The 25,716-nt window shown below is 46.7% G+C and overlaps 1 protein-coding gene across 3 annotated transcripts in view; it reads right to left on the bottom strand.

Moving 5' to 3' along the window:
• Nucleotides 1-764: 764 nt before the first annotated feature.
• The window catches only part of LOC124036315 (tetratricopeptide repeat protein 28-like), a 373,393-nt gene continuing 348,441 nt past the window's right edge, over nt 765-25,716 (bottom strand). For 2 of the 3 annotated variants that reach the window (XM_046350741.1, XM_046350743.1), the window contains 15 exons: nt 23,415-23,544; nt 22,987-23,205; nt 21,486-21,645; nt 18,791-18,931; nt 13,108-13,252; nt 12,798-12,977; nt 12,141-12,682; nt 11,536-11,783; nt 10,712-10,836; nt 10,284-10,515; nt 9,942-10,018; nt 6,821-6,844; nt 5,798-5,927; nt 3,268-3,375; nt 765-3,124 (listed from right to left, as the gene is read on the bottom strand). In XM_046350741.1, coding sequence (XP_046206697.1) covers nt 1,509-3,124; nt 3,268-3,375; nt 5,798-5,927; nt 6,821-6,844; nt 9,942-10,018; nt 10,284-10,515; nt 10,712-10,836; nt 11,536-11,783; nt 12,141-12,682; nt 12,798-12,977; nt 13,108-13,252; nt 18,791-18,931; nt 21,486-21,645; nt 22,987-23,205; nt 23,415-23,544 — 4,077 coding nt within the window. In that variant the 3' untranslated portion in view covers nt 765-1,508. The remainder of the gene's footprint in view (nt 3,125-3,267; nt 3,376-5,797; nt 5,928-6,820; nt 6,845-9,941; nt 10,019-10,283; nt 10,516-10,711; nt 10,837-11,535; nt 11,784-12,140; nt 12,683-12,797; nt 12,978-13,107; nt 13,253-18,790; nt 18,932-21,485; nt 21,646-22,986; nt 23,206-23,414; nt 23,545-25,716) is intronic. The other variant, XM_046350742.1, reaches the window with a different exon arrangement.

Here is a 25,716-nt window from a genome sequence, read left to right on the forward strand (position 1 = left end):
CAATTGACTCAAATGATTTAAATTAGCCTATGAGAAGCTTCTAAAGCCATGACATCATTTTCTGGAATTTTGCAAGCTGTTTCTAAGGCACAGTCAACTTAGTGTATGTAAACTTATGACCCACTGGATTTGTAATTCAGTGAATTATAAGTGAAGTAATCTGTCTGTAAACAATTGTTGGAAAAATTACTTGTGTCATGCACCGACTTGCCAAAACTAGTTTGTTAACAAGAAATTTGTGGAATGGTTGAAAAGCGAGTTTTAATGACTTCAACCTTAAGTGTATGTAAACTTCCGACTTCAACTGTATCTGTTGTATGGTGAACTTGGGCTTCATTAAGGTTTATTTGTGATAATAGCCCATGCCTACCCAGCCACCGACCTCACCACACGTCACTGGAGCACAGGGCCTGTATTCATAAAACGTCTCAGAGTACGAGTGCTGATCTAGGATCAGTTTTAGAGCTTAATTATTAAGATTACATGTAGAGGGAGGACCTAATGCTAGATCAGCACTAATTTTACACTAACATTTTAGTTATTTAGCAGACACTCTTATCCAAAGCAACTTACCATTAATGTGTTCATCTTACAATATCTCGGTGAGCACTTCTACTCTGATGTGTAATTGCACTGCCCACAGTGTATTGTGGTCACAAGATTTTTCCAAAGTCATTAATGCAGTGATACAGCATTGTCATAAGCATGCTAAATCGTCAACGCAATAAAATAAGGCTAAAATATTAGAAAGCAAACATGATTTTTATTGAAACAGGTTTACTGATAAATGACAGAGATGGTTGTCATGACAATTCCTTGTTTAATTTCCAAAATCATGGACAAAAAAGTCATACATGGTACTTTAACATTGAATAGCAAGGGAATCCATGCTGTGGAGCAGACACTCAATTCACAAAGAAATCAGGCAAAATGCCAGTTTCTATTTCAATAAAAAATATGTAATATTTTTTATTTATTTTTTATTTATCCATCTTTACATGGTACAATTTTGTTAACTTTTTTTATAATATAAAAACACTTAATACTGATTGTGAAACAATGGATTTAATTTACAAAACAATAATAATTATAATAATATTAATATTAATAACAAACAATAATAATAACAATAATCATTAAATTGAAACAAAAATAGAATGGAGGAGACCAGTTGGAGCGGTTTCATCTTGGCCCACACAAATAGCACATTTTTTGGAGGAAATACCGATTGGCATTGAAGTCTACCTGACACACACACACAAACAAACACAGTATCAGGTCTTTGAGTATTTCTCATTGCCATTGACAGTGTTATGGGTACAATGACGAGACACTTTCTAAGCATTCATGAGCCTCTGAGGGATCACTCTCATTGGCTGATTATGTACTTTTCATTGTCAATCAAGTTCGGTGGGCCAATCGTGACCCTCCAGAAAGTGCCCAACTCCCCCAGTACAAAGGATAACAAGTGGTAGGCAAAATACAGGAAAGAGGACATTTAAAGTGTCTCAGCATTTGGAGGATGGGAAAAACCTGCCAGGGGAGAGGAACTTGTATCCATTGCCAGCAGGTAGTCTGATAGAGCGAGCACCAGGGCTGCTGCTAGTGGAAATAGAGGGCGAGGGGGCCATCTTTCTGGGGTTGTGTCCATTGGAAGGGTTCTTGTTGCCCCTGTCCAACGACTGCAGCCCCAGCTCCCGCAGCTCCAGGCTGTCTTGGGCGTCGCTGGGGGAGCAGTGTCGTGGGGAGAGGTTCAGAAGGCTCAGCACATCTCTCTTGGCAGAGACCAGGGGTCCTGGGGCGCCACGGAGAGCCCGGACTGGACCCAGATGCTGCTGCTGTTGCTGGGACGCTGTGTTGGCCCAGAATGTCTTCAGGCTGTGGATGGCCACAACCTTCTCATCGATGACGCCCCTCCTGAGGCGGTCCAGGTCTGGGGCATCGGCAGGGCTGGAGCAGGCAGAGCCCGTGGAGGAGTAGGAGAGAGCTGGGGATGGGGCACTGCAAGCCGGGGACTGGTGGCCAGAGCTGGGGGACACGTTACTGGGAGAGCGGGAGATGTGACCACTATAGGGGGAGCTGGGGTATTTGAGCTTGAACTGGGCGTGGCTGTCCAGGGTGGGGGAGGGGTGACTGCCATCCTTTAGAGAGGTCTCCGAGGCTGCAGGGCTGTTGTAACCAGAGCTGATCTTCTGCAGGGAGGAAGAGCGGGATGGAGGTTTGGGTCGTGGGGAGGACTGGACACGGACACTGGCGCTGCTGCTGGGACGGCTGAAGGCGCTGGTCTCTGAGGAGCGGAAGGCAGAGCTCCTGGCTGAGGTAGCTCCAGCTGCAACCCCCTCAGCCCCAGCCTGTTGTAAACTCCCCACCGCCCGCAGGTGGTTCTGGGTCTCCTCCAGAATCTTCTGGGCCAGCTCCTGGGGGTCCAGAGGGACAGTCTTCTCCTCCTGGGACTTGACGGTGCTATCTGTCTCAGTGCTGGACTGGTCCGACTCACCTGTGTCTGAGCTGCTCACCTTGCCTGGCACCTTCTGGAGGGGAGGGTTGGGGCTGGGAACCAGGCTGGTCTTGACCGGGGAGGTGGGGGTGCTGACACTGCCTCGAGATGACACAGACACCTGGTAACCCCTACCAGTGCCCGAGCTGGAACTACTGACAACACCCCTGCCCCCACGGTGGAGGTGGCGCTGCCCGTGACCCGGAGGTAGAGGCAGGGAGTCACAGTGGCTTCCCAGAGGCTCACTGCTGATTATGGAAAAGCCTTCATACTCCTCGTCCTCTCCCCGGCCCACACCTGCTGCTGCTGCAGCCGCCCCGTGAGGAGAGGAGCGACTGCGGGGAATGTGCGGGTGCTTGTGGGCAGAAAAGTGTGCTGTGGCCCCACCACGCTGTCGATGGCCCAGGAAGTCACACTCTGATTTGGAGGCAAAGCTCATGGTGGAGGCCACGGAGCTCAGGCTGTAGACGGAGATGGCGTCTGAGGCCAGACTGTCCAGGCAGGGTGGGGAGAAGGGCAGGCTGGGGTAGCCAAGTGGTAGGGGGTTGGAGACAAACTGGGCCGAGGCCAGAGACTCCAGGGAGGACGAGCTGTCCAGGCTGAGACGCTTTGGCAGCTCTGTGGAGTCTGGGAGAGAGAGGGAGAGCCAGGGGGAGGGGGAAGAGTGGAAAATAATTGTAAGGGTAAACATGTTATGGTATACAGTAATGTATTATGTATCAGTCAACTATAATCATTAATCACTGTGTATCTACAAATACAATACATACCAAACAGTGCCAGCAGGGACTGGAGGGCAAAGTGCATGGTGCGGCGGTTGGCTTGCTTGCCCGTCTTCAGTACCACCTCCTCCTGACCCACCTCACACAGGTCAAATCCTGCACACACACAGGACAGTTACTCTACCAGCCTAGCACACATACAGCACACATACTTGCCTAGCATACATACAGCACACATACCTGCCAGCATACCTGCCTAGAGAACATACAGCACACATCCCGGGACCACCCATACGTAGAATGTATGCACACATGACTGTAAGTCGCTTTGGATAAAAGCGTCTGCTAAATGGCATATATACTATACTATATACTATATACTATATACTATATATATACATACCTGACAAGCACACATACAGCACACATACCTGTCTAACATACATACAGAACACATACCTGTCTAACATACATACAGAACACATACCTGTCTAACATACATACAGAACACATACAGCACACATACAGCACACATACCTGCCTAGCATACATACAGCACACATACCTGCCAGCATACCTGCCTAGAGAACATACAGCACACATACCTGACAAGCACACATACAGCACACATACCTGTCTAACATACATACAGAACACATACCTGTCTAACATACATACAGAACACATACAGCACACATACCTGCCTAGCACACATACAGCACACATACCTGTCTAACATACATACAGAACACATATAGCACACATACCTGCCTAACATACATACAGAACACATACAGCACACATACCTGCCTAGCATACATACAGCACACATACCTGCCTAGCACACATACAGCAAACATACCTGTCTAACATACATACAGAACACATACCTGTCTAACATACATACAGCACACATACCTGTCTAACATACATACAGAACACATACAGCACACATACCTGCCTAGCATACATACAGCACACATACCTGCCTAGCATACATACAGAACACATACAGCACACATACCTGCCTAGCATACATACAGAACACATACAGCACACATACCTGTCTAACATACATACAGAACACATACAGCACACATACCTGCCTAGCATACATACAGAACACATACAGCACACATACCTGCCTAGCATACATACAGAACACATACAGCACACATACCTGCCTAGCATACATACAGAACACATACAGCACACATACCTGCCTAGCATACATACAGAACACATACAGCACACATACCTGCCTAGCATACACACAGCACACATACCTGCCCAGCATACATACATAACACATACAGCACACATACCTGTCTAGCATACATACAGAACACATACAGCACACATACCTGTCTAACATACATACAGAACACATACAGCACACATACCTGCCTAGCATACATACAGAACACATACAGCACACATACCTGTCTAACATACATACAGAACACATACAGCACACATACCTGCCTAGCATACACACAGCACACATACCTGCCCAGCATACATACAGCACACATACCTGCAGCACACATACCTGTCTAGCATACATACAGCACACATACCTGCCTAGAATACATACAGCACACAAACCTGCCTAGCATACATACAGCACACATACAGTACACGTACCTGCCTAGCACACCTACAGCACACATACCTGCCTAGCATACAAACAGCACACATACCTGCCTAGCATACATACAGTACACATACCTGCATAGCATACATACAGCACACATACCTGCATAGCATACATACAGCACACATACCTGCCTAGCATACAAACAGCACACATACCTGCCTACAAACAGCACACATACCTGCCTAGCATACAAACAGCACACATACCTGCCTAGCATAGCAAACAGCACACATACCTGCCTAGCATACAGCACACAGCACACATACCTGCTTAGCATACATACAGCACACATACCTGCCTAGCATACAAACAGCACACATACCTGCCTAGCATACATACAGCACACATACCTGCCTAGCATACAAACAGCACACATACCTGCCTAGCATACAAACAGCACACATACCTGCCTAGCATACATACAGCACACATACCTGCCTAGCATACATACAGCACACATACCTGCTTAGCATACATACAGCACACATACCTGCTTAGCATACATACAGCACACATACCTGCCTAGCCTACATACAGCACACATACCTGCCTAGCATACATACAGCACACATACCTGCTTAGCATACAAACAGCACACATACCTGCCTAGCACACATACAGCACACATACCTGCCTAGCATACATACAGCACACATACCTGCTTAGCATACAAACAGCACACATACCTGCCTAGCACACATACAGCACACATACCTGCCTAGCATACATACAGCACACATACCTGCTTAGCATACAAACAGCACACATACCTGCCTAGCACACATACAGCACACATACCTGCCTAGCACACATACAGCACACATACCTGCCTAGCATACATACAGCTGCTCCTACTACTGACAAATTAGGAAATGATATCCATTTGGATAATTATTTTATTGATATACTGTATCTCACCTAGTGCAGCCAGAAATTCATGGCAGCCTGGCAGTCTCCAGAGCTGCACACTGATGGACACTTGGATGGGCAGCAGAGAGAAGTCCTGCTCCTTCTCCCCTGTCTGAAGCTGGACCAGCACCTGGTGGAGCTGGAGGGACAGAAGAGGAGAGAAATACAGGAGGTCAGACAGGAGTAAAGGAAGAAGCTATATACCTTTAACTGGTCTATACCAACTTTTATGGACCTGAGTTGTTGATGGAATCAATTGCTACTGATAGATCAAGTGGATATACTTTTTAAGTAGTAAAGTAGAACAAAACTGACAAATGTGTGATGCTTGTGCTCAAGTCAACTGTTTTCCTCCATACACCAGTGTCATAAAATGACTTCCACCATGCCCATCTCTGTTGTGGCAGAGGAATGTTCATTTTTGGCAGGTTTAGTAACTCTGCCTCTGCCCTTTGACCCTGTTGATGTTAGTTCCCAGGGGATTGGCTCTTCAGCCTATCAGAACTACAGTAGTTTTACTGTGGAGGGTGGCACAGGGTGATTTAGATTAGGAGGGAACCATCTCCTCCTCCTCTGTGGGATTTTAACACGTGACCCCCGGGCCACACTCACCCTCACTGTTTAGGGATTATTCAGCCTGGAACAGAGAAACCTTTGTCAAACTGACCTGAAGTAATGTCACCACTTGATTAACATGCCCTCTTCCCTTTCTCTTCTCTGTTCGTGCTCTGTTTGTTTATACGCGGAATGTTCATCCTTTCATCCTGACCTTGAGTGAAACAGGGTTGTAAACCCAAGAACACTCATAAAGGTGAGATTGGAAGCCCAAGGACTTATATGAAAATCACACCACAAGACACCTACATACAGTACATACTGTAAATGCTAAAGAACAGAGCGTGCTTCACATGCATCTATTGCTCAGTTAAAGATGATGCAAGAGGATTGTGCTTTGGTTTAAACCAGCAGTGAAATGGAGAGGGGTGGGATGAGGTGGGATGAGGTGTAGAGGGGGAGGGGAGGCACACTTACCATTCCCACCATATTTTTAACAGCCTTCAGACCGCAAGTTAGAGACAGGGGCAGGAGAGAGAGAAGAGGCTTTTAGTGCATGCATACATGACAGGCCATTCACAAAGAGCAGAGGAGACCAGGTCCAATGGGGACACAAAGGGCACACAGGGAAACAGAAAAACACAACTGATGGGTGGTGTGTCATACATTAGACACATATTACACAAAACCATTGAATCACCATGCATAGTTGCCTATGCGGTGTGATGTCAGGAATATCTCATGCTTGGAATGTTTCAAATGTTACGGTCACCAATGTTGAAACAAAAGCCCAAATCCCTTTCTGGATGGATGGCAACAACAATTGCCCGAGTTACACCAGGAACGCACAATCCCTCCATCAGTGCTCAGACAGTCCACAATAGGCTGAGAGAGGCTGGACTGGGGGCTTGTAGGTCTGTTGTAAGGCAGGTCCTCACCAGACATCACCGGCAACAACGTCACCTATGGGCACAAACCCACCGTTACTGAACCAGACAGGACTGGCAAAAAGTGCTCTTCACTGACGAGTCACGGTTTTGTCTCACCAGGGATGATGGTCGGATTTGCGTTTATCGTCGAAGTAATGAGCGTTACACCATGGCCTGTACTCTGGAGCAGGATCGATTTGGAGGTGGAGGGTCCGTCATGGTCTGAGGCGGTGTGTCACAGCATCATTGGACTGAGCCTGTTGTCATTGCAGGCAATCTCAACGCTGTGCGTTACAGAGAAGACATCCTTCTCCCTCATGTGGTGCCCTTCCTGCAGGGTCATCCTGACATGACCCTCCAGCATGACAATGCCACCAGCCATACTGCTCATTCTGTGCTGATTCTGATTCCCTGCAAGACAGTAATGTCAGTGTTCTGCCATGGCCAGCGAAGAGCCTGGATCTCAATCCCATTGAGCACGTCTGGGAACTGTTGGATCGGAGGGTGAGGGCTCGGGCCATTTCCCCCAGAAATGTCCGGGAACTTGTAGGTGCCTTGGTGGAAGAGTGGGGTAACATCTCACAGCAAGAACTGGCAAATCTGGTGCAGTCCATGAGGAGGAGATGCACTGCAGTACTTAATGCAGCTGGTGGCCACACCAGACACTGACTGTTACTTTTGATTTTGACCCCCCCTTTGTTCAGGGACACATTACTCCATTTCTGTTAGTCACATGTCTGTGGAACTTGTTCAGTTTATGTCTCAGTTGTTGAATCTTCTTATGTTCATACAAATATTTACACGTGTTAAGTTTGCTGAAAATCAACGCAGTTGACAGTGAGAGGACGTTTATTGTTTTTGCTGAGTTTATTTCTCAAGCAATTTAGGACTGTCTTGGAGTGATCTGAGTGGGTAGGGGAAAACTTAAAACTAGTTGTTATTGGCAGAGAGGTTTGGGACTCTCTTTGTTGAATTAATTCATGAATGAATGATTGATTGAATGAAATAATTCATTAATGAAATTGTATTTTAGTGTCAAATCTCCAGTTGGCAACCCATCCCTTAATGAAACAATTGACACATAGGCAAACATTACAATGATTCACAGCGATAATTCAGTCAGTGATACCTCATAAAAAATGAAAAACAAAAATCCTGACATAATAGTAGATAAGGTTATCCAAGCAATAATAATAACAATAACTATAGCAATAATAATAGCAATAACAATAGCAATAATAATAGCAATAACAATAGCAATAATAATAGCAATAACAATAGCAATAATAATAGCAATAACAATAGCAATAATAATAGCAATAATAATAGCAATAACAATAGCAATAGCAATAATAATAGCAATAATAATAGCAATAACAATAGCAATAACAATAGCAATAATAATAGCAATAACAATAGCAATAATAATAGCAATAACAATAGCAATAATAATAGCAATAACAATAGCAATAATAATAGCAATAATAATAGCAATAACAATAGCAATAGCAATAATAATAGCAATAATAATAGCAATAACAATAGCAATAACAATAGCAATAATAATAGCAATAACAATAGCAATAATAATAGCAATAACAATAGCAATAATAATAGCAATAACAATAGCAATAACAATAGCAATAACAATAGCAATAATAATAGCAATAACAATAGCAATAATAATAGCAATAATAATAGCAATAACAATAGCAATAATAATAGCAATAACAATAGCCCTATAGTAGTAAAAAGTACAAATAAAATAAAAACAACAGTAAACATGACAGATCTCTATGACAAGACGCATCATTCACCCAAGTTTCGGCAAGATCGGGCCAGTGGTGTCTGAGATATATTGTGTGACTATCGTATGTAGGGTTAGGGTATCTAATTTCATTACTATAGCTCTCCTCTCCTTTTGGGACAATCAGTACAATTTTGCAAATGTCAGATCTCTAAGCCAAGACGCAATGCTGTCTGATATATCGCGACTATTGTAAGAACATAATAACAGACGGAGACAGATCCACAGTCCCCTCCCCGATTTCATCGTGGGGGACAATACATACAGATAAATAAATACAGTAAAATGAACCGTTATTGATCTAATGTATCGCCTGGTGATGTCACCAGGCAGGCTGAAACGCCACCCATACAAACAGGCTGATTAGAAGGTCCTGTGTAGATTGTATTTTCAACCAACAACTATCAGGAAATAACACACTTTTACAGTGTTATTTTCATCAGCTGTTGTACAATATGGTACAAAACACAGGAACACTGAATTTTGACTGCACTGGGCCTTTAAGGGCTCCTGAGTGGCGTAGTGGTCTAAGGCATTGCATCTCAGTGCAAGAGGCGTCCCTACAGTCCCTGGTTTGAATCCAGGCTGTATAACATCTGGCAGTGATTGGGAGTCCCATAGGGCGGCGCACAATTTTCCGTCATTGTAATTAAGAATTTGTTCTTAACTGACTTGTCTGGTTAAATAAAAAAATATATATATAAAAAATGAAGTAAGTCCCCAGCGGCTCAGATAATGGGAAGAGTCGGGTTTCTGTTTCCTTCATAACACACAACGTCTCCCTCTTTGGAGTTGCAAGACACTAAATACTAGACTCCAGTGGTGAGCAGTAACACTGTGCTGCTGTGGTGCTGGGGCCTACCCGGTTGATGAGCTGCTCTCCTGCCTCGGAGGCGGTGATGAGTTTACACAGGGCTTGGAGAGCTGGGGGCGGTAGACCTGGGAGACAAGATGAAAGCACATGGTTCATTATTCAGCATTCTTTCAAGCTGCATTTAATATACCATACATTCAGTAGAAGAGTAAAAACTGGTTATACTATCTGTGTGTTGGTAAAAAGCACACAAAGCCACCTGATAAGCAGTATTGTAACTTTTGATATTCTATAGTAGAAAGATGGAGGCCCAGTTCATGTTTGGAGCTGTTCTCCATCTCACTGTCCTGTCCCCAGTCCCATGTCCTCCTGCCAAGGCCCAGTGCCTACCAAGTATTGACTGCAGGGTGGTGCTACACTGCTGCAGCCTGTCTCCAGGGTCTGCTGTGGGGAAGAAAACAGCAGCAGGGATGCCGGTGCCAGCCGAGTCCAGGCGGAAGCCCACAGCGGTCAGCAGGGCATGCCAGCCTGGGACGCCCCCCACCTTGTTCTCCACACTCTGCTGGGACGTGTACATGGAGTTACGCTGGCCGTTCTGAATCCTCTGGAGAGACTTCTCCACCTGGTGGGGACAGGGAGATTTAGACTAATGTAAGTGTGTGTGTGTGTGTGTGTGTGTGTGTGTGTGTGTGTGTGTGTGTGTGTGTGTGTGTGTGTGTGTGTGTGTGTGTGTGTGTGTGTGTGTGTGTGTGTGTGTGTGTGTGTGTGTGTGTGTGTGTGTGTGTGTGTGTGTGTGTGTGTGTATATTTGACCCTCACAAGGTGCAGTAAGACCCGCAGAGCATCCCGTGCTCTTTCTGGATACTGTAGGATCTCTGCTAGTGCCTGGCCAATCAGGGACGAGGGGCTGTTCAGCTTCACATCATTACCAATCAGCATGTAGCCTGGAGAGACACACCCACAAGATCAACAGGAAGGAGAGGAAAAGAGAGATGCAGACAGTGAGAGTCCAGTTGGGTAAACAGAAAGTAATTATGACACAATTGGGAACATGGGTGAACTGGGATCTACTCAGTTGGAGGTGACAAACCAAGCCAATCTGATTGTGTGGAAGTAGGTAGAATGTCCCTAACCTGCCCAGTTGGAGGGGTGGGAGTACTGAGTGTGTGGAAGTAGGTAGAATGTCCCTAACCTGCCCAGTTGGAGGGGTGGGAGTACTGAGTGTGTGGAAGTAGAATGTCTCTAACCTGCCCAGTTGAGGGGTGGGAGTACTGAGTGTGTGGAAGTAGGTAGAATGTCCCTAACCTGCCCAGTTGGAGGGGTGGGAGTACTGAGTGTGTGGAAGTAGGTAGAATGTCCCTAACCTGCCCAGTTGGAGGGGTGGAAGTACTGAGTGTGTGGAAGTAGGTAGAATGTCCCTAACCTGCCCAGTTGGAGGGGTGGGAGTACTGAGAGTGTGGAAGTAGAATGTCCCTAATCTGCCCAGTTGGAGGGGTGGGAGTACTGAGTGTGTGGAAGTAGAATGTCTCTAACCTGCCCAGTTGGAGGGGTGGGAGTACTGAGTGTGTGGAAGTAGAATGTCTCTAACCTGCCCAGTTGGAGGGGTGGGAGTACTGAGTGTGTGGAATTAGAATGTCTCTAACCTGCCCAGTTGGAGGGGTGGGAGTACTGCTTGCTGCTCTGGACAGTCTTCATGGCGTCTGCGAGGGCAGCGCTGGCCTTGGTCCCGTTGAGCAGAGCGGTGTAAAAGGCATGGACGAACACTTTGGAGGCTGACACAGGAACAGGCCACAGAGACACCAGGACACACTGGGCCCCAGCAGCCAGGAAGGCCCTGGTCAGACCTACCACACCGTCTGCTGTCACCTTACTACTGGACTCCTGGTATGAGCTGTAGATAACACACACACACACACACACACACACACACACACACACACACACACACACACACACACACACACACACACACACACACACACACACACACACACACACACACACACACACACACACACACACACACACACACACACACACACACAACGTGGTTTCATAACCCTCTATCACCAATACGAGACTACTGCTCTGTCAACTATATCTTTATCTACCACAGCATAACTACATAACTATCAGTGGATAACAGAGTGGACATTTTGTTATAGAATCTGGTTCCCCCCTCTCCAGGACCACTTGAAATAAGAGGTGTTCCACATTAGGCCAGCCGCCCCTCTCCTGGTCCACTCACCCCAGCACCACCAGTTTGACAGGCAGCCTCAGGTCCAGTATATCAGCAGCGGTGAGCAGGAACTCCTGCAGGGGAGGGCTGTCACAGATACTCTCAGCGTCGCTCCCATCATCCTGCAGGTGCAGGCTCTCTGGGATGGTGTAGCTGCTCCCAAATGAGCCCTTCCTGCCCTTGCCTCCACTGCCTCTCTTCCCACCCCCTGCCCCTCTCCCTCCAGTCCCCACACCCGCCCCTGCCCCGCCGGGTATGCTCTCTGGGTTGGGTGTGAGCACCAGGGCGGCCAGCTTCCAGGAGATGTGGGTAGCGAAGTGGGCACACTCGGCTTGGGTGAGGGCACTCATCACCCTCTCCTTGGTGGCAGAGGATCCAGCCAGTGGATGGCAGCCCAGCAGCTCAGACACCATGAGGGCCTCCTCCTCGGCCGAGGGCATGGGCCCCCACAGCCAGCGGTCCATCACAGACGACGGCAGACGAGGGTTCCCCACCACAGCTGCCATGGACACGCCCCCACAGGAAGCCGGCCCCGACCGCCGAGAATGACCCTGAGGACACATTGAGAAACCTGATGACGATGATAGAATGTAACAGGGGCTTGACAGTGGTAGTAACAGAAACAAAAGAAGTGATGGCATTCAAATAAAAGCCAAGTATTCTGACCTTGGAGCTGATTCCCAGACCCTGGATGGAGGGCACGGCGATGAGGCTGAAGCGTTCATACAGGTACTCATTAGAGGAGCTGCCCTTCAGCAGGGCAAAGGGGATGAGGTACAACTCCCCCTCCAATACCAATATCAGCTGTCTGTGTCTACCCACGGGACCACTGGAATGCATCAGGCCCTGGACAAACAGAGACAGGGAGTGATGAGTGGTATTGACATTGGACTTACTATAGTATAAACACTTTCTCTCTCTGTCTTTCCTTCTCCCCTCTCTATCAAATGCACACACACACAGGTCATATGCTCACCCCTTCCATAGGTGCGATGAGCAGGTCGTAGAGGGCACGGAGAGGAGGTTTGTTGAGGTTGCTGGGTCGGCGGGGCAGAGAGGAGCAGCCATCTTTGGCTGGGGACACGGTGTTACTGAACAGGCTAGTCATACTCTGGCAGCTCCTGCAAAACACAAACACAATGGTGTTCATTTCAGATGGCACAGCTATTCACACTGACACATTGTGGTTTTAGGCAACACACACACACACACACACACACACACACACACACACACACACACACACACACACACACACACACACACACACACACACACACACACACACACACACACACACACACACACACACACACACACACACACACACACACACACACACACACACACACACACACACACACACAGTGAGAGTACTAGAAATTGTATTTCTGGTTGAGGAACTGTGCCTAGAGCCAGCCAGCCAGTCAGCCAGCAGAGTGCTGCATCAGAAGTGCCCCCTGGTGAGACAGCAGCAGTTCCTGTGGGAAATGTATTAATGGCACAACACTGTACTGTAGTATGGCATGTAGAATGTGATAGAGCACAGCACACTAAATAAAATCAATTGTGCATTTGAGATAATATAAATGTCCACTAGATGGCGATGTGTGACTGTAGAACTGTGGAGGGGAGTGTAGCGTGAGACCTCTGGACCTGACAGACTCACTGCAGGAGAGAGAGAAAAAGTGACACCTCCCCTGCCTCTTCCTCCTGTCCCTCACTCCAACTATCTACCCAGCTAGCTACCTGGCATGAAGCTAACGAAAGCTTTACACTGGAAAACTTCCAACAATCCACCCAACATGGATGACACTCATTTTGTTCTGCTCACTATTGAATATGTGCACAAGGCGTTTATGTCGCAGCACCTTGCCTGTCTGAGCTCGACAGCTGTAAGATGCTCTGCTGCTCAACATTAGCAGTCCTGCTGAATACAAATGCTATGTGTGCTGTGTAATGAAGAGAGAGTGATGGCTCCCTGCTTGGGCAGATGTGCTGTGCGGCATGCTGAGAGCTGCCGTAATGGCCGCTGTGGGTAGATGAGCCTTCCGCTTTGTTTACACACAGCCAGGCTCAGGCTCCACAGGGCACACTACTATTTCTATCCATCTGCTGTAACAACCAGCCTCCCCGTCTGCCCCCCAGCCCCCCTCTCTTCATTCTGCCCTCCCGGTGGTACCCCTGGGCCACAGGCTCTCCTCCAGGCTGCCAGCTCTCTCCCAGGCCTCAGAGGGAAAGACAATAGTTTGTTCGTCTGACAGGAGGAGCGTGAGAGGAAACGAGGGTTGAGTGAAGAAAAGGGATAAAAAAAGAGAGAAGGGTTGACCAAGAGAAAGGGGAATGGTGAGAAGGAAAGGCTAAAAGCAGAAGGCTAGGAGGTTAAGGGTATGCTCACTGGCTCTTTTATCTGGGTGTAGGTTGAATGGAATGCCTGTCAATGACAGGGACATACAGGAAGCAGGTTCCAACTCTCAGTGGATTCAGTCATGTAATACTACTGCACCAATAAGGCTGATGGCCACTCAAAGGCCTCCTTTACTGCTATTCAATGTCTAGGAACATCTGATTGAAGAGCTCTTACTCTTCACAAAGTGAGATTACAGAGTAGGTCATCTCTTGTGGACAGACGCACGTACATTCAATTGTATTGTAGCATCTGTCAATAGACTGTGGGATGCAACGACTAACTATGTTCCGGTGCATTTTTGTTTGCCACTGATCATTTGGACGAATCCCGATTTCGGAAGGAGAGGGGACATTTGGGCCATAGACTTGCCTGTAACTTGCAAAGTGAAGGGGGAGGAGCTACCGCCCTGTTTCCGCTCCTCGTGTTAGTTGATTTTCTAACACGTTTCCCCCCAGAATCAGAGCATCTGATGCAATTACACAACATCTTAGTTCTGGGTTTCGAAGATTACAGATGAGGTGACTTTTCAATCAGAAAAGCTAGCTCCTTCATATTTTGACTTCGTAGCTCTCTTCAGAGATAGATGAGGTTAAAGATCACGTCAGTGTCATGTTTTGTCTTAGATTGTCTTGTCATTTTGTTTTTCCCCCTGCTGGTCTTTTTAGGTTCGTTCCCCTTTTTCTCTCTCCCTTCCTCTCTCTCTTCTATCTATCGTTCCGTTCCTGCTCCCAGCTGTTCCTATTCCCCTAATCAATCATTTAGTCTTCCCACACCTGTTCCTTATCTTTTCCCCTGATTAGAGTCCCTATTTCTTCCCTTGTTTTCCGTTCCTGTCCTGTCGGATCCTTGTCTATTGTTCACCGTGCTGTGTCTATGTTTTGCCCTGTCGTGTCGTGTTTCCCTCAGATGCTGCGTGGTGAGCAGGTGTCTGAGTCTGCTACGTTCAAGTGCCTTCCCGAGGCAACCTGCAGTTCTTGATCAAGTCTCCAGTCTGTTCTCGTCATTACGAGTAGTATTATGCCTTTTGTTTGTAAAGTAACTTTACTGGATTAAAAACTCTGTTTTCGCCAAGTCGCTTTTGGGTCCTCATTCACCTGCATAACAGTCAGACATTCAGACACCTTGCCAGGAACTCTGCAATCCTTCGTTCATGCTCAGAATCCCTGTCTTCTACCTTGGTCTTTGTACTATTGTTGATACATCCTTCATTTAAATGTTTTTCTCTCCTAATACAATCTATTCTCGGAATAAAAAGTAATTAAGAGAATGATGTAACTTTCTTACGTCAACAGTCTAAAACTCACACAGCAAAGGGACTATGGGAAAAATGACCAAAAAAGAAATAAATGATGAGAAATCAAATAAAAGAGAAGCCTTGATAGCCACATTTTATATTGATATCAAAACCCCAAGATGTATGGCTTGAAATGACAATGAGCCTTTCTTCATTTTCCTTTGCTTTAGTGAGATTGACCAATGGCTCTTAAGCACAAGGGGCTTTATGATTCAGATAAAAGAATGAGTGGATTATTACCGGCAGCCCATTAAAGAATGAGTGGATTATTACCGGCAGCCCATTAAAGAATGAGTGGATTATTACCGGCAGCCCTTTAAAGAATGACTGGATTATTACCTGCAGCCCATTAAAGAACGAGTGGATTATTACCGGCAGTCCATTAAAGAACGAGTGGATTATTACCGGCAGCCCATTAAGAACGACTGGATTATTACCGGCAGCCCATTAAAGAATGACTGGATAATTACCGGCAGCCCATTAAAGAACGAGTGGATTATTACCAGCAGCCCATTAAAGAACGAGTGGATTATTACCAGCAGCCCATTAAAGAACGACTGGATTATTACCGGCAGCCCATTAAAGAACGAGTGGATTATTACCGGCAGCCCATTAAAGAACGAGTGGATTATTACCGGCAGCCCATTAAAGAACGAGTGGATTATTACCGGCAGCCCATTAAAGAACGACTGCATTATTACCGGCGGCCCATTAAAGAACGACTGGATTATTACCGGCAGCACCTTAAAGAACGAGTGGATTATTACCGGCAGCCCATTAAGAACGACTGGATTATTACCGGCAGCCCATTAAAGAATGACTGGATAATTACCGGCAACCCATTAAAGAATGAGTGTATTATTACCGGCAGCCCATTAAAGAATGAGTGTATTATTACCAGCAGCCCATTAAAGAAAGACTGGATTATTACCGGCAGCCCATTAAAGAACGAGTGGATTATTACCGGCAGCCCATTAAAGAACGAGTGGATTATTACCGGCAGCCCATTAAAGAACGAGTGGATTATTACCGGCAGCCCATTAAAGAACGACTGCATTATTACCGGCGGCCCATTAAAGAACGACTGGATTATTCCCGGCAGCACTTTAAAGAACGAGTGGATTATTACCGGCAGCCCATTAAAGAATGACTGGATTATTACCGGCAGCCCATTAAAGAATGACTGGATTATTACCGGCAGCCCATTAAAGAATGACTGGATTATTACCGGCAGGCCATTAAAGAATGACTGGATTATTACAGGCAGCCCATTAAAGAATGACTGGATTATTACCGGCAGCCCATTAAAGAATGACTGGATTATTACCGGCAGCCCATTAAAGAATGACTGGATTATTACCGGCAGCCCATTAAAGACTGACTGGATTATTACCGGCAGCCCATTAAAGAACGAGTGGATTATTACCGGCAGCCCATTAAAGAACGACTGCATTATTACCGGCGGCCCATTAAAGAACGACTGGATTATTCCCGGCAGCACTTTAAAGAACGAGTGGATTATTACCGGCAGCCCATTAAAGAATGACTGGATTATTACCGGCAGCCCATTAAAGAATGACTGGATTATTACCGGCAGCCCATTAAAGAATGACTGGATTATTACCGGCAGGCCATTAAAGAATGACTGGATTATTACAGGCAGCCCATTAAAGAATGACTGGATTATTACCGGCAGCCCATTAAAGAATGACTGGATTATTACCGGCAGCCCATTAAAGACTGACTGGATTATTACCGGCAGCCCATTAAAGAATGACTGGATTATTACCGGCAGCCCATTAAAGAATGACTGGATTATTACCGGCAGCCCATTAAAGACTGACTGGATTATTACCGGCAGCCCATTAAAGACTGACTGGATTATTACCGGCAGCCCATTAAAGAATGACTGGATTATTACCGGCAGCCCATTAAAGACTGACTGGATTATTACCGGCAGCCCATTAAAGACTGACTGGATTATTACCGGCAGCCCATTAAAGACTGACTGGATTATTACCGGCAGCCCATTAAAGAATGACTGGATTATTACCGGCAGCCCATTAAAGAGGCTTAATGGGCATTGAGATCCAATTACAGCTGGAATTACCCTCTCATCAAAGAGAACCTCAACTGGAGATGAGGACAGGGAAACACGACCCAGACAAGAGCACACACGCACAAACACACACACACACACACGCAATTTAAACACGCACGCACTTAAAAACATACAGACACACATCGCCAATCAGTAATAAAGTGCAAACACATGCACTGAATGACAAAGTGATACTAATGCTAATTAACTCTACCATGAACACAGACACACTCAGTCAAGTGTATATACCATCATAAAATCACATACTGTATGCACATCTGGGATTCAAAAACAATTATAAACTGGGTGGTTCGAGCTCTGAATGCTGATTGGTTAAAAGCTGTGGTATATCAGACCGTATACCACGGGTATGACAAAACATGTATTTTTACTGCTCTAATTACGTTGGTAACCAGTTTATAATAGCAAGAAGGTACCTCAGGGGTTTGTGATATATGGCCAATATACCACAGCTAAGGGCTGTAAATCCAGGCACTCCGCATTGCGTCGTGCACTATTTCTCAAATAGACTCACACATGCATATAGTTCATGGTCATGTAATAGTCTTATGAAGGCAGGGAGCTGATAATAGCTTTTCCAACTCTGCCAATTGAATAAGGAGGATTCACATGCTTCTGAGCTGGCTAAACAAAGGAGAAAATACTATTTTGACAGAAAGCTAATATTCTAATGAATTCCTCTACCTAACAGGATCCTGTCCCCCATCAGATAGCTCTCTTATTATGTGAATGTGGGGGAATTAGAGATGAACGTTTAAAGGCTCTCTTTCTCCACTGGAGTCCTCTAACTAACTGCTCTTGGAGGTCAGTGTCTCACACAGTGTCTGTCTCACCTGTTGAACAGGTTGTTTCTGGACACCATGCGGAGGAAGCCTGTGGGGTCAGTCACAGAGTTGAGTTTGTTGTTGAGCTCCTCAAACTGCTGGTCCAACAGGTCCCCTGCCTCACTCTCTGTCTCACTGCTGGAACAACCCCTGAGAGAGGGAGAGAGAGAGAGAGAGAGAGAGAGAGAGAGAGAGAGAGAGAGAGAGAGAGAGAGAGAGAGGGGGAGAGAGAGGGAGAGGGGGAGAGAGAGAGAGAGAGACACAGAGAGAGAGGGAGAGGGAGAGAGAGAGAGAGAGAGAGAGAGAGAGAGAGAGAGAGAGAGAGAGAGAGAGAGAGAGAGAGAGAGAGAGAGAGAGAGAGAGAGAGAGAGAGAGAGAGAGGGAGAGAGAGAGAGGGAGGGGGAGAGGAAGAGAGAGAAATTATACTGTTAGACATGCCTGCATGCCCACACACACACCTGCTCACACATACACACAGACACGCCCAGCCCAGTTTCCCAGGCATGGTCCAGAAAGAGCCCTGACAGGAGGCAGAGTTAAATCCTCCCTTTTATATGCTGCTAATGCTGATCTAGCCAGCACCCAGCAGGGAGTCTGTTCTGTTACTCCATCCTCTACCCCCTTTCTATCTACACCCCTTCTCTCCCCATACACCCCTCTATCTATCCATCCCCGCCCCCCACTTTTACCCCCATCCCATCCAAACCGCTTCCATTTTCCTCTGTCAGCTCACTGCTCTCATCGGTCCCAAGTTAAACCATGGGAACTGGTGCTCTCATCTAAAATCTCTCTCATTCTTTCTCTCCACTAATCCATATATTCGCTGTAGCCTCTCTCTGAGATCCATTCCCATTAAGGCCCCTCTCTGTCCACATCTCTCTAACACCTGGCATGTGCAGTAACATGTGCTAGTAGGTGGTGAAGTTACATAGAGTACTGTACAATACAGGTCAGAAGGTGTGGGAAGATGGCCAGTGGGAAAAGAGATAGAGTCTATGGTAGACTGGTTTTATTATTGAGGACTGAGGGGACACATTCTTCCCAAATATGGATGCTACTGTGGAGTTATTACCCCTCCCTCTCTCATCCCCCCTCTGCCATTCCTCCTTTTTCTCGGTAATAGTACTCTCTCTGTTTCTGTCTCCCTCCCGCTATCTCCCCCTCCCACTTCCCTCCTCTGTCCCCCTCTCTACATCCTCTGTGAAAAGTGAATGGGGCAGTAAGTGGTGCCATATTGTGGCTAGTCAGGCGTAGTGGTGTGAGGCTTCCTCCCACTGGAGCAGTAAATGACTCAGTAATGGGGCAGGAGGGCACGGCAGGCTGGGGATTGGCAGGAGGGCACGGCAGGCTGGGGATTGGCAGGAGGGCACGGCAGGCTGGGGATTGGCAGGAGGGCACGGCAGACTGGGGATTGGCAGGAGGGCACGGCAGGCTGGGGATTGGCAGGAGGGCATGGCAGGCTGGGGATTTTACAGGAGGGCACACTGAATGGCCACTAAAGGCTGAATCCTAATTTGAAAACTTGAAATGTTGCATAAATCAAGCAAAATGTACAGGCAACTGCCAAAATAATGGAAACACTGGTGTAAATAAGGGATACAAAGTATATTGAAAGCAGGTGCTTCAACACAGGTGTGGTTTCTGAGTTAATTAAGCAATTAACATCCCATCATGCTTAGAGTCATGGACTAAAATGCTGGGCAGGCCATTATTTGACCGAAAACTGGAAAATAACAAAACATTTAGGGGAACAGAAACAGGAAGAAAGTGATCTTAACTGTGCCGGTACAGAACGGTAACGCCAGGGTAGTGGGTTCGATCCCCGGGACCACCCATACGTAGAATGTATGCACACATGACTGTAAGTCGCTTTGGATAAAAGCGTCTGCTAAATGGCATATATTATTATTATTATTATTAAAAGCATGAGAAATGGTTAATAACATCGTTATCAGTTCTGGTTTAATACAATTCAGTCCCACAAAAAACAGCAACAAAGTGTCTATACAAAGTCCTCACTCTGTCACAGAAACTTCTTCCCCTGTCTGCCTGACAGCTGAACATCTTTGTCAGTGTGTGTGTGCTTTGTAGGCTTCCGGCTTCCTGCCCCCCCCCCCCCCCCCCTATTTTCTTGGTTGGAACAAAAAAATAGTGGTTCTGTTCAGAACTAAACGATTGGAAAATAATTGTGGTTCCAACCAGTGCCCTGAAGTAAACCTGCAGTTTGATTATTCACTTCATTTATTTGTCAATAACTGTTCCTTTTTCAAGGTCACTTCAAATGAAGCATAGTCCGTCTAAAAAGACTCCTCCCACCACTGCATATCACTCCATCCATTTCCCTCTGTATCTCTCTGCATTCATCTCTTATCTTCTTCCTCTCCTCTGCCCTCAGTAACCTGTCTGCTGTGTTCTCCTGTCTCCCAGTCCCAGACAGTATTTGTTAAGTGAGTCCAGTGGGCATCCAGAGAGCCATTATTCTGTCTCATTGGTTCCCAGTGGGAGCAGAGAGCAGTTGTTTAGACAGATATCGGGGCCCTGTCATCACACCATGCACTCGGGAGAATGACTCCTTGAGACAGCATACAGAACAGCATCCCTCTATGTGCACCAGCCAGTGCCCACTCTATAGCATGCATGGTATATTCTGAGCTCCAAGTGGTGGAGGTGTGCGTGTGTGTTTGTGTGTGTGTGTGTGTATCACCTGCTGTAGTAGGATTCTACTCCCAGGGCCTCCCGAGCACTGGCAATGTGCTGCTCCAGAGACGAGCCGCTGGCCACACCCCCTCCCCCGCCCTCATGGAGGTCTGGCCCGCCTTCTGTCACACCCTCTCCCAAGTACACCTCATGGAACTTCAGGATGCCTTGGAGAAGGAGAGAGAGAAAAATAAAAGGAGAAAGAGATTATTGTCAACAAGTTAAACGTATTGGTCATATCACAATGGGAAAATGAATAGCACTACAATAGACTATGTCATGATGCACACAGCACTAGTGGACTTAGTCCTCTACAATGAAAGTGTAATAAAACCAGTTTAGCCGTCTTCAGCCCACCAAACGTGTTAACAATAAGAGAACATATGTAGAGATTGCACGCTGTAAAACTAAGTTACGCTACATTTACTAGCACATCTGCAGAGCAAAATGAATAAACAAATAACGTTCAATAAAATATAAGAGTGGCTGCCTGTGCCATCTGCTCTGTGCCATGGGAGCTGAGATGTTAGAGGAGAAGGGAGGGAGGAGGGGGTCTATCACAGCAGTGGTGGTGGTAGATACTGAGTGTGGGGGTTGAGTTAGGCTTGGAATATGTTCACATCTGTGAGTTGGCAGACAGGCTGTACACCAGTTCATTTATTAGAGGAGTCCCTTTACTGACTAAGGGTTCTTTTACCCAGGTCCTGTGCTATGTGTATGCCAGCTATATACCTGTGATTGCCAGGGGGAGAGAGACAGAGCAGAGGGCTGATTACAGGAATGGTGACCTCAGGCAAGAGGCAGCTCTTTCAACCTTTCATTTCCCTCTGCAGTACGACACCCGTCTATATTACTACTATTAGACACGGCAGCCTTGGCTCTGGATTTTATCAACCCGATCAAGGCTGGTGGGCGTGTGTTATTATGGCTCACAGCTTTCATTCACACTTTGTCTAGTAGGGCTAAAAGAGAAGCACAGGCTAGAATTCTCCCTGGCAGCCAGAGCTGTCAGTCAGGCGAGAGCTATGACTGGGCTTCAAAGCCCCCTCTATTATCTTTGGTGAGAGAGAAAGGCTATGGAGTAGCCTACTCAATACTAAAGGCAGCAAAGCTTGTTTGTGTGAGAGATTATGTGTGTGTGCGCACAAGAGTAGGTGTGTGTGTTTCCCTGTTGAATTGTGTGTGAGGATGTTGATTCATTGGGCAAGTGCTGTTTGGCTCTGTCACTCTCGGTTACCATGGCTCATCGGCAGGTGCCCTTAGAGGCAAGGCTTTCTTACCCTCTGAACACAAGCCATGCCCTCCAGAAATCACAGCTAAACAAAGCACAATCAAGATGAAATTCACTGTTTGATTGAGTGTGTATGTGTGTGTTTTGTGTCTGTACAATGTTTTGTATAATGTGGCATAATAGATTTGTACAGATTTACATAGTACCCTTACAGTTCATTGTATCAGCACACAGAGGAACTGAGTTAGTTGACATCCGCCTCCCTCCCAGGTCTTACCTGCTCCTGGAGCCAGCAGCCAGCTGTACAGGTACCCAGCAGCCATGGAGAAGTAGAGCACCAGGGCCCTCTGGCTGTTCACCGTGTCCAGGATGTGCTCCACTGTGACTGGGGTGTAGGGGTCTGAGTCCTGCTGGCCTGTCTGCCTCTCCACCAGCAGGTCAGCAAAGGCCCGCGTCCGACCCCGCTCTGCCACTGCCAACGCCTCGTCATGGTGGCCTGGACAGCAGAAGGTCAAAGGTCAACGCTAGATTGTCTTGCTATCAGAGAGTGAACACGTACACATGTTTAGTAGTATAAATATTTTGCAACAAATAGGTAAAAATAGGAACGAACATGAAAAGAAAATATGAGAATAGCAGACAGAATGAAAGAAAGAGGGAAGGACGGTGAGGACGGAATGTGGGCAATGTATCGCGTAACAATACCTAGGCTGACAAGGACTCTCTGGAGTGCCTGGTAGGAGGACGTCTGCAGGTCAAACAGAGAAAGTTTGTAGTCGGTGCTGTGCTGGGCCTCATGACGAATGGTCTCAAACAATGCAGATGCTCGGTAGAGCTGCAGGACAAATAACACAACCACAGATAACGATCAGTTACTGCATAGTACACCCTCTGTTCACTGTTCACTCCATGAACAGTGAAGAGAGATAAGAGCTCAGAGAGAGACATGCAGTGGCAGAAAGAAGACACTAGATGGCAGAAGCCCTCCTCAGTGTAAATTATATTTGATATCAGCACAGCTCCCTCAGCTCCCTCTCTTAAACACAGCTCTGATATCCAACACAGCCACCCTCCCCTCTCATCTCATCCACCCAGACAAGAGAGAGGGAACTGAAGATGCTAAGCCATCGCCTGGGCTTCCAAGACACACAATGTCTTCGAGGGAAACAGTGTGTCCACAGAACACTATGTCTCCCTGAGCCCTCTCAAGACTTATTTTCTCTGTTCAGTCCCAGACACTATTAGGCTGGAGAGGGAGAAGGAAAGGGAGAAGGAAAGGGAGAGGGGGAGAGGTGGGAGGGCAGACAGAGTGTGGGCGGAGGCTGTGCTGTTCTATGCTGCACACTAGCAGTCCAGGCCAGGAAGGAGTGCTGATTCATGGGAGTTGGTATTGATTTCCTATTCCTCCTCTTTTGGCAGGCCTTTAAGATGACTGAGAATGTTCCACCTCCAACTCCAGTCTGTAAGAGGCCACCATTGACACGAAACTACGCACACCAACCATTCAGATAGCTGCTGCCCTGGGACTGGCACATGGAAGGAATGAAATTGGAATGAATCAGGTATGTATGTGTGTGTGAATGGTGAGGTGGTTACACCTAGCCAGGTCTATCCCCAAGGTCAGCCAGTAAAGTATATCAGACAAGAGGAGAGAGTGTGAGAGAGAGCAGAGTGTGGTTGTGCAGCCTTAGTGCTTGTTGTCCTGGCTGATTCTGCTGATAGGGCTGCAGGCTGATTGCTGATTGCTGGGCACACAGACATCCCATTAAGAGGGAAACAAATTTCCCACACTGGCTCCCCATTGGCCTAACCTCACCCAGCACAGATTAAAAGAAAACAAAAAAATGCTGTGTCTGCAATGTCCTACCTACATGCTGTAAAGCTAATATCAAACAGGGGTATAGGACATTTACAATGAGTGTACAAAACATGATGAACTCTTTCCATGACATAGACTGACCAGGTGAATACAGGTAAACGCTATGATCCCTTATTGATGTCACTTGTTAAATCCACTTCAATAAGTGTAGATGGAGGGGAGTAGACAGGTTAAAGAAGGATTTTTAAGCCTTGAGACGATTGAGACATGGATTGTGTATGTGTACCATTCAGAGGGTGAATGAGCAAGACAAAAGATGTATGTGCATTTGAACGGGGTCTGGTAGTAGGTGCCCGGCGCAGCGGTTTGTGTCAGGAACTGAAACGCAGCAGTTTTGTTAAGCTGGTGAATGAGGACCCAAAAGCGACTTAACAGAAACAGAGTCTTTATTCCAGTCTTAAACAAAAACGATAATCCTGGATATTATCTTAGGTAAATACAAAACAGGAAAACTGAAATCCTCTCGTCAGTAGAGAGGAACGACTGGAGACGCGACCACAGACTGCAGGTCGCTTCGGGAAGGCACAGGCCGTAGCTGACATAGACACCTGCTCACACGCAGCATCTGAAGAAGGCAAAAACACGACAGGGCGGAACAAGGACACAGAACAGCAAACATCAAACAAGGATCCGACAAGGACAGAAGCGGAAAACAGAGGGAGAAATAGGGACTCTAATCAGAGGGCAAAATAGGGGACAGGTGTGAAAGAGTAAATGAGGTAGTTAGGAGAATGAGGAACAGCTGGGAGCAGGAACGGAACGATAGAGAGAGAGAGCGAGAGAGGGAGAGAGGGAGGGGGAGAGAGAGGGATAGAAAGAGGGAAAGAACCTAATAAGACCAGCAGAGGGAAACGAATAGAAGGGAAGCACAGGGACAAGACATGATAATCAATGACAAAACATGACAAGTTTCCTGTGTGTATCAAGAATGATCCAACTCGGGTGCGGTTTCAACATGGCTACCTAATTGGAGACCAAAAATGACGAGCTTACCTTTGAGAACGTGAAGCTAAAAGTTAGTCTAGAGCAGTGGTTCCCAAAGTTGTTTACAGTCCTGTACCCCCTCAAATATTCATCCTCCAGCTGCGTACCCCCTCTAGTACCAGGGTCAGCGCACTCTCAAATGCT

This window comes from Oncorhynchus gorbuscha, linkage group LG05 (assembly GCF_021184085.1).
Source record: "Oncorhynchus gorbuscha isolate QuinsamMale2020 ecotype Even-year linkage group LG05, OgorEven_v1.0, whole genome shotgun sequence".
NCBI classification, from domain to species: domain Eukaryota; kingdom Metazoa; phylum Chordata; class Actinopteri; order Salmoniformes; family Salmonidae; genus Oncorhynchus; species Oncorhynchus gorbuscha.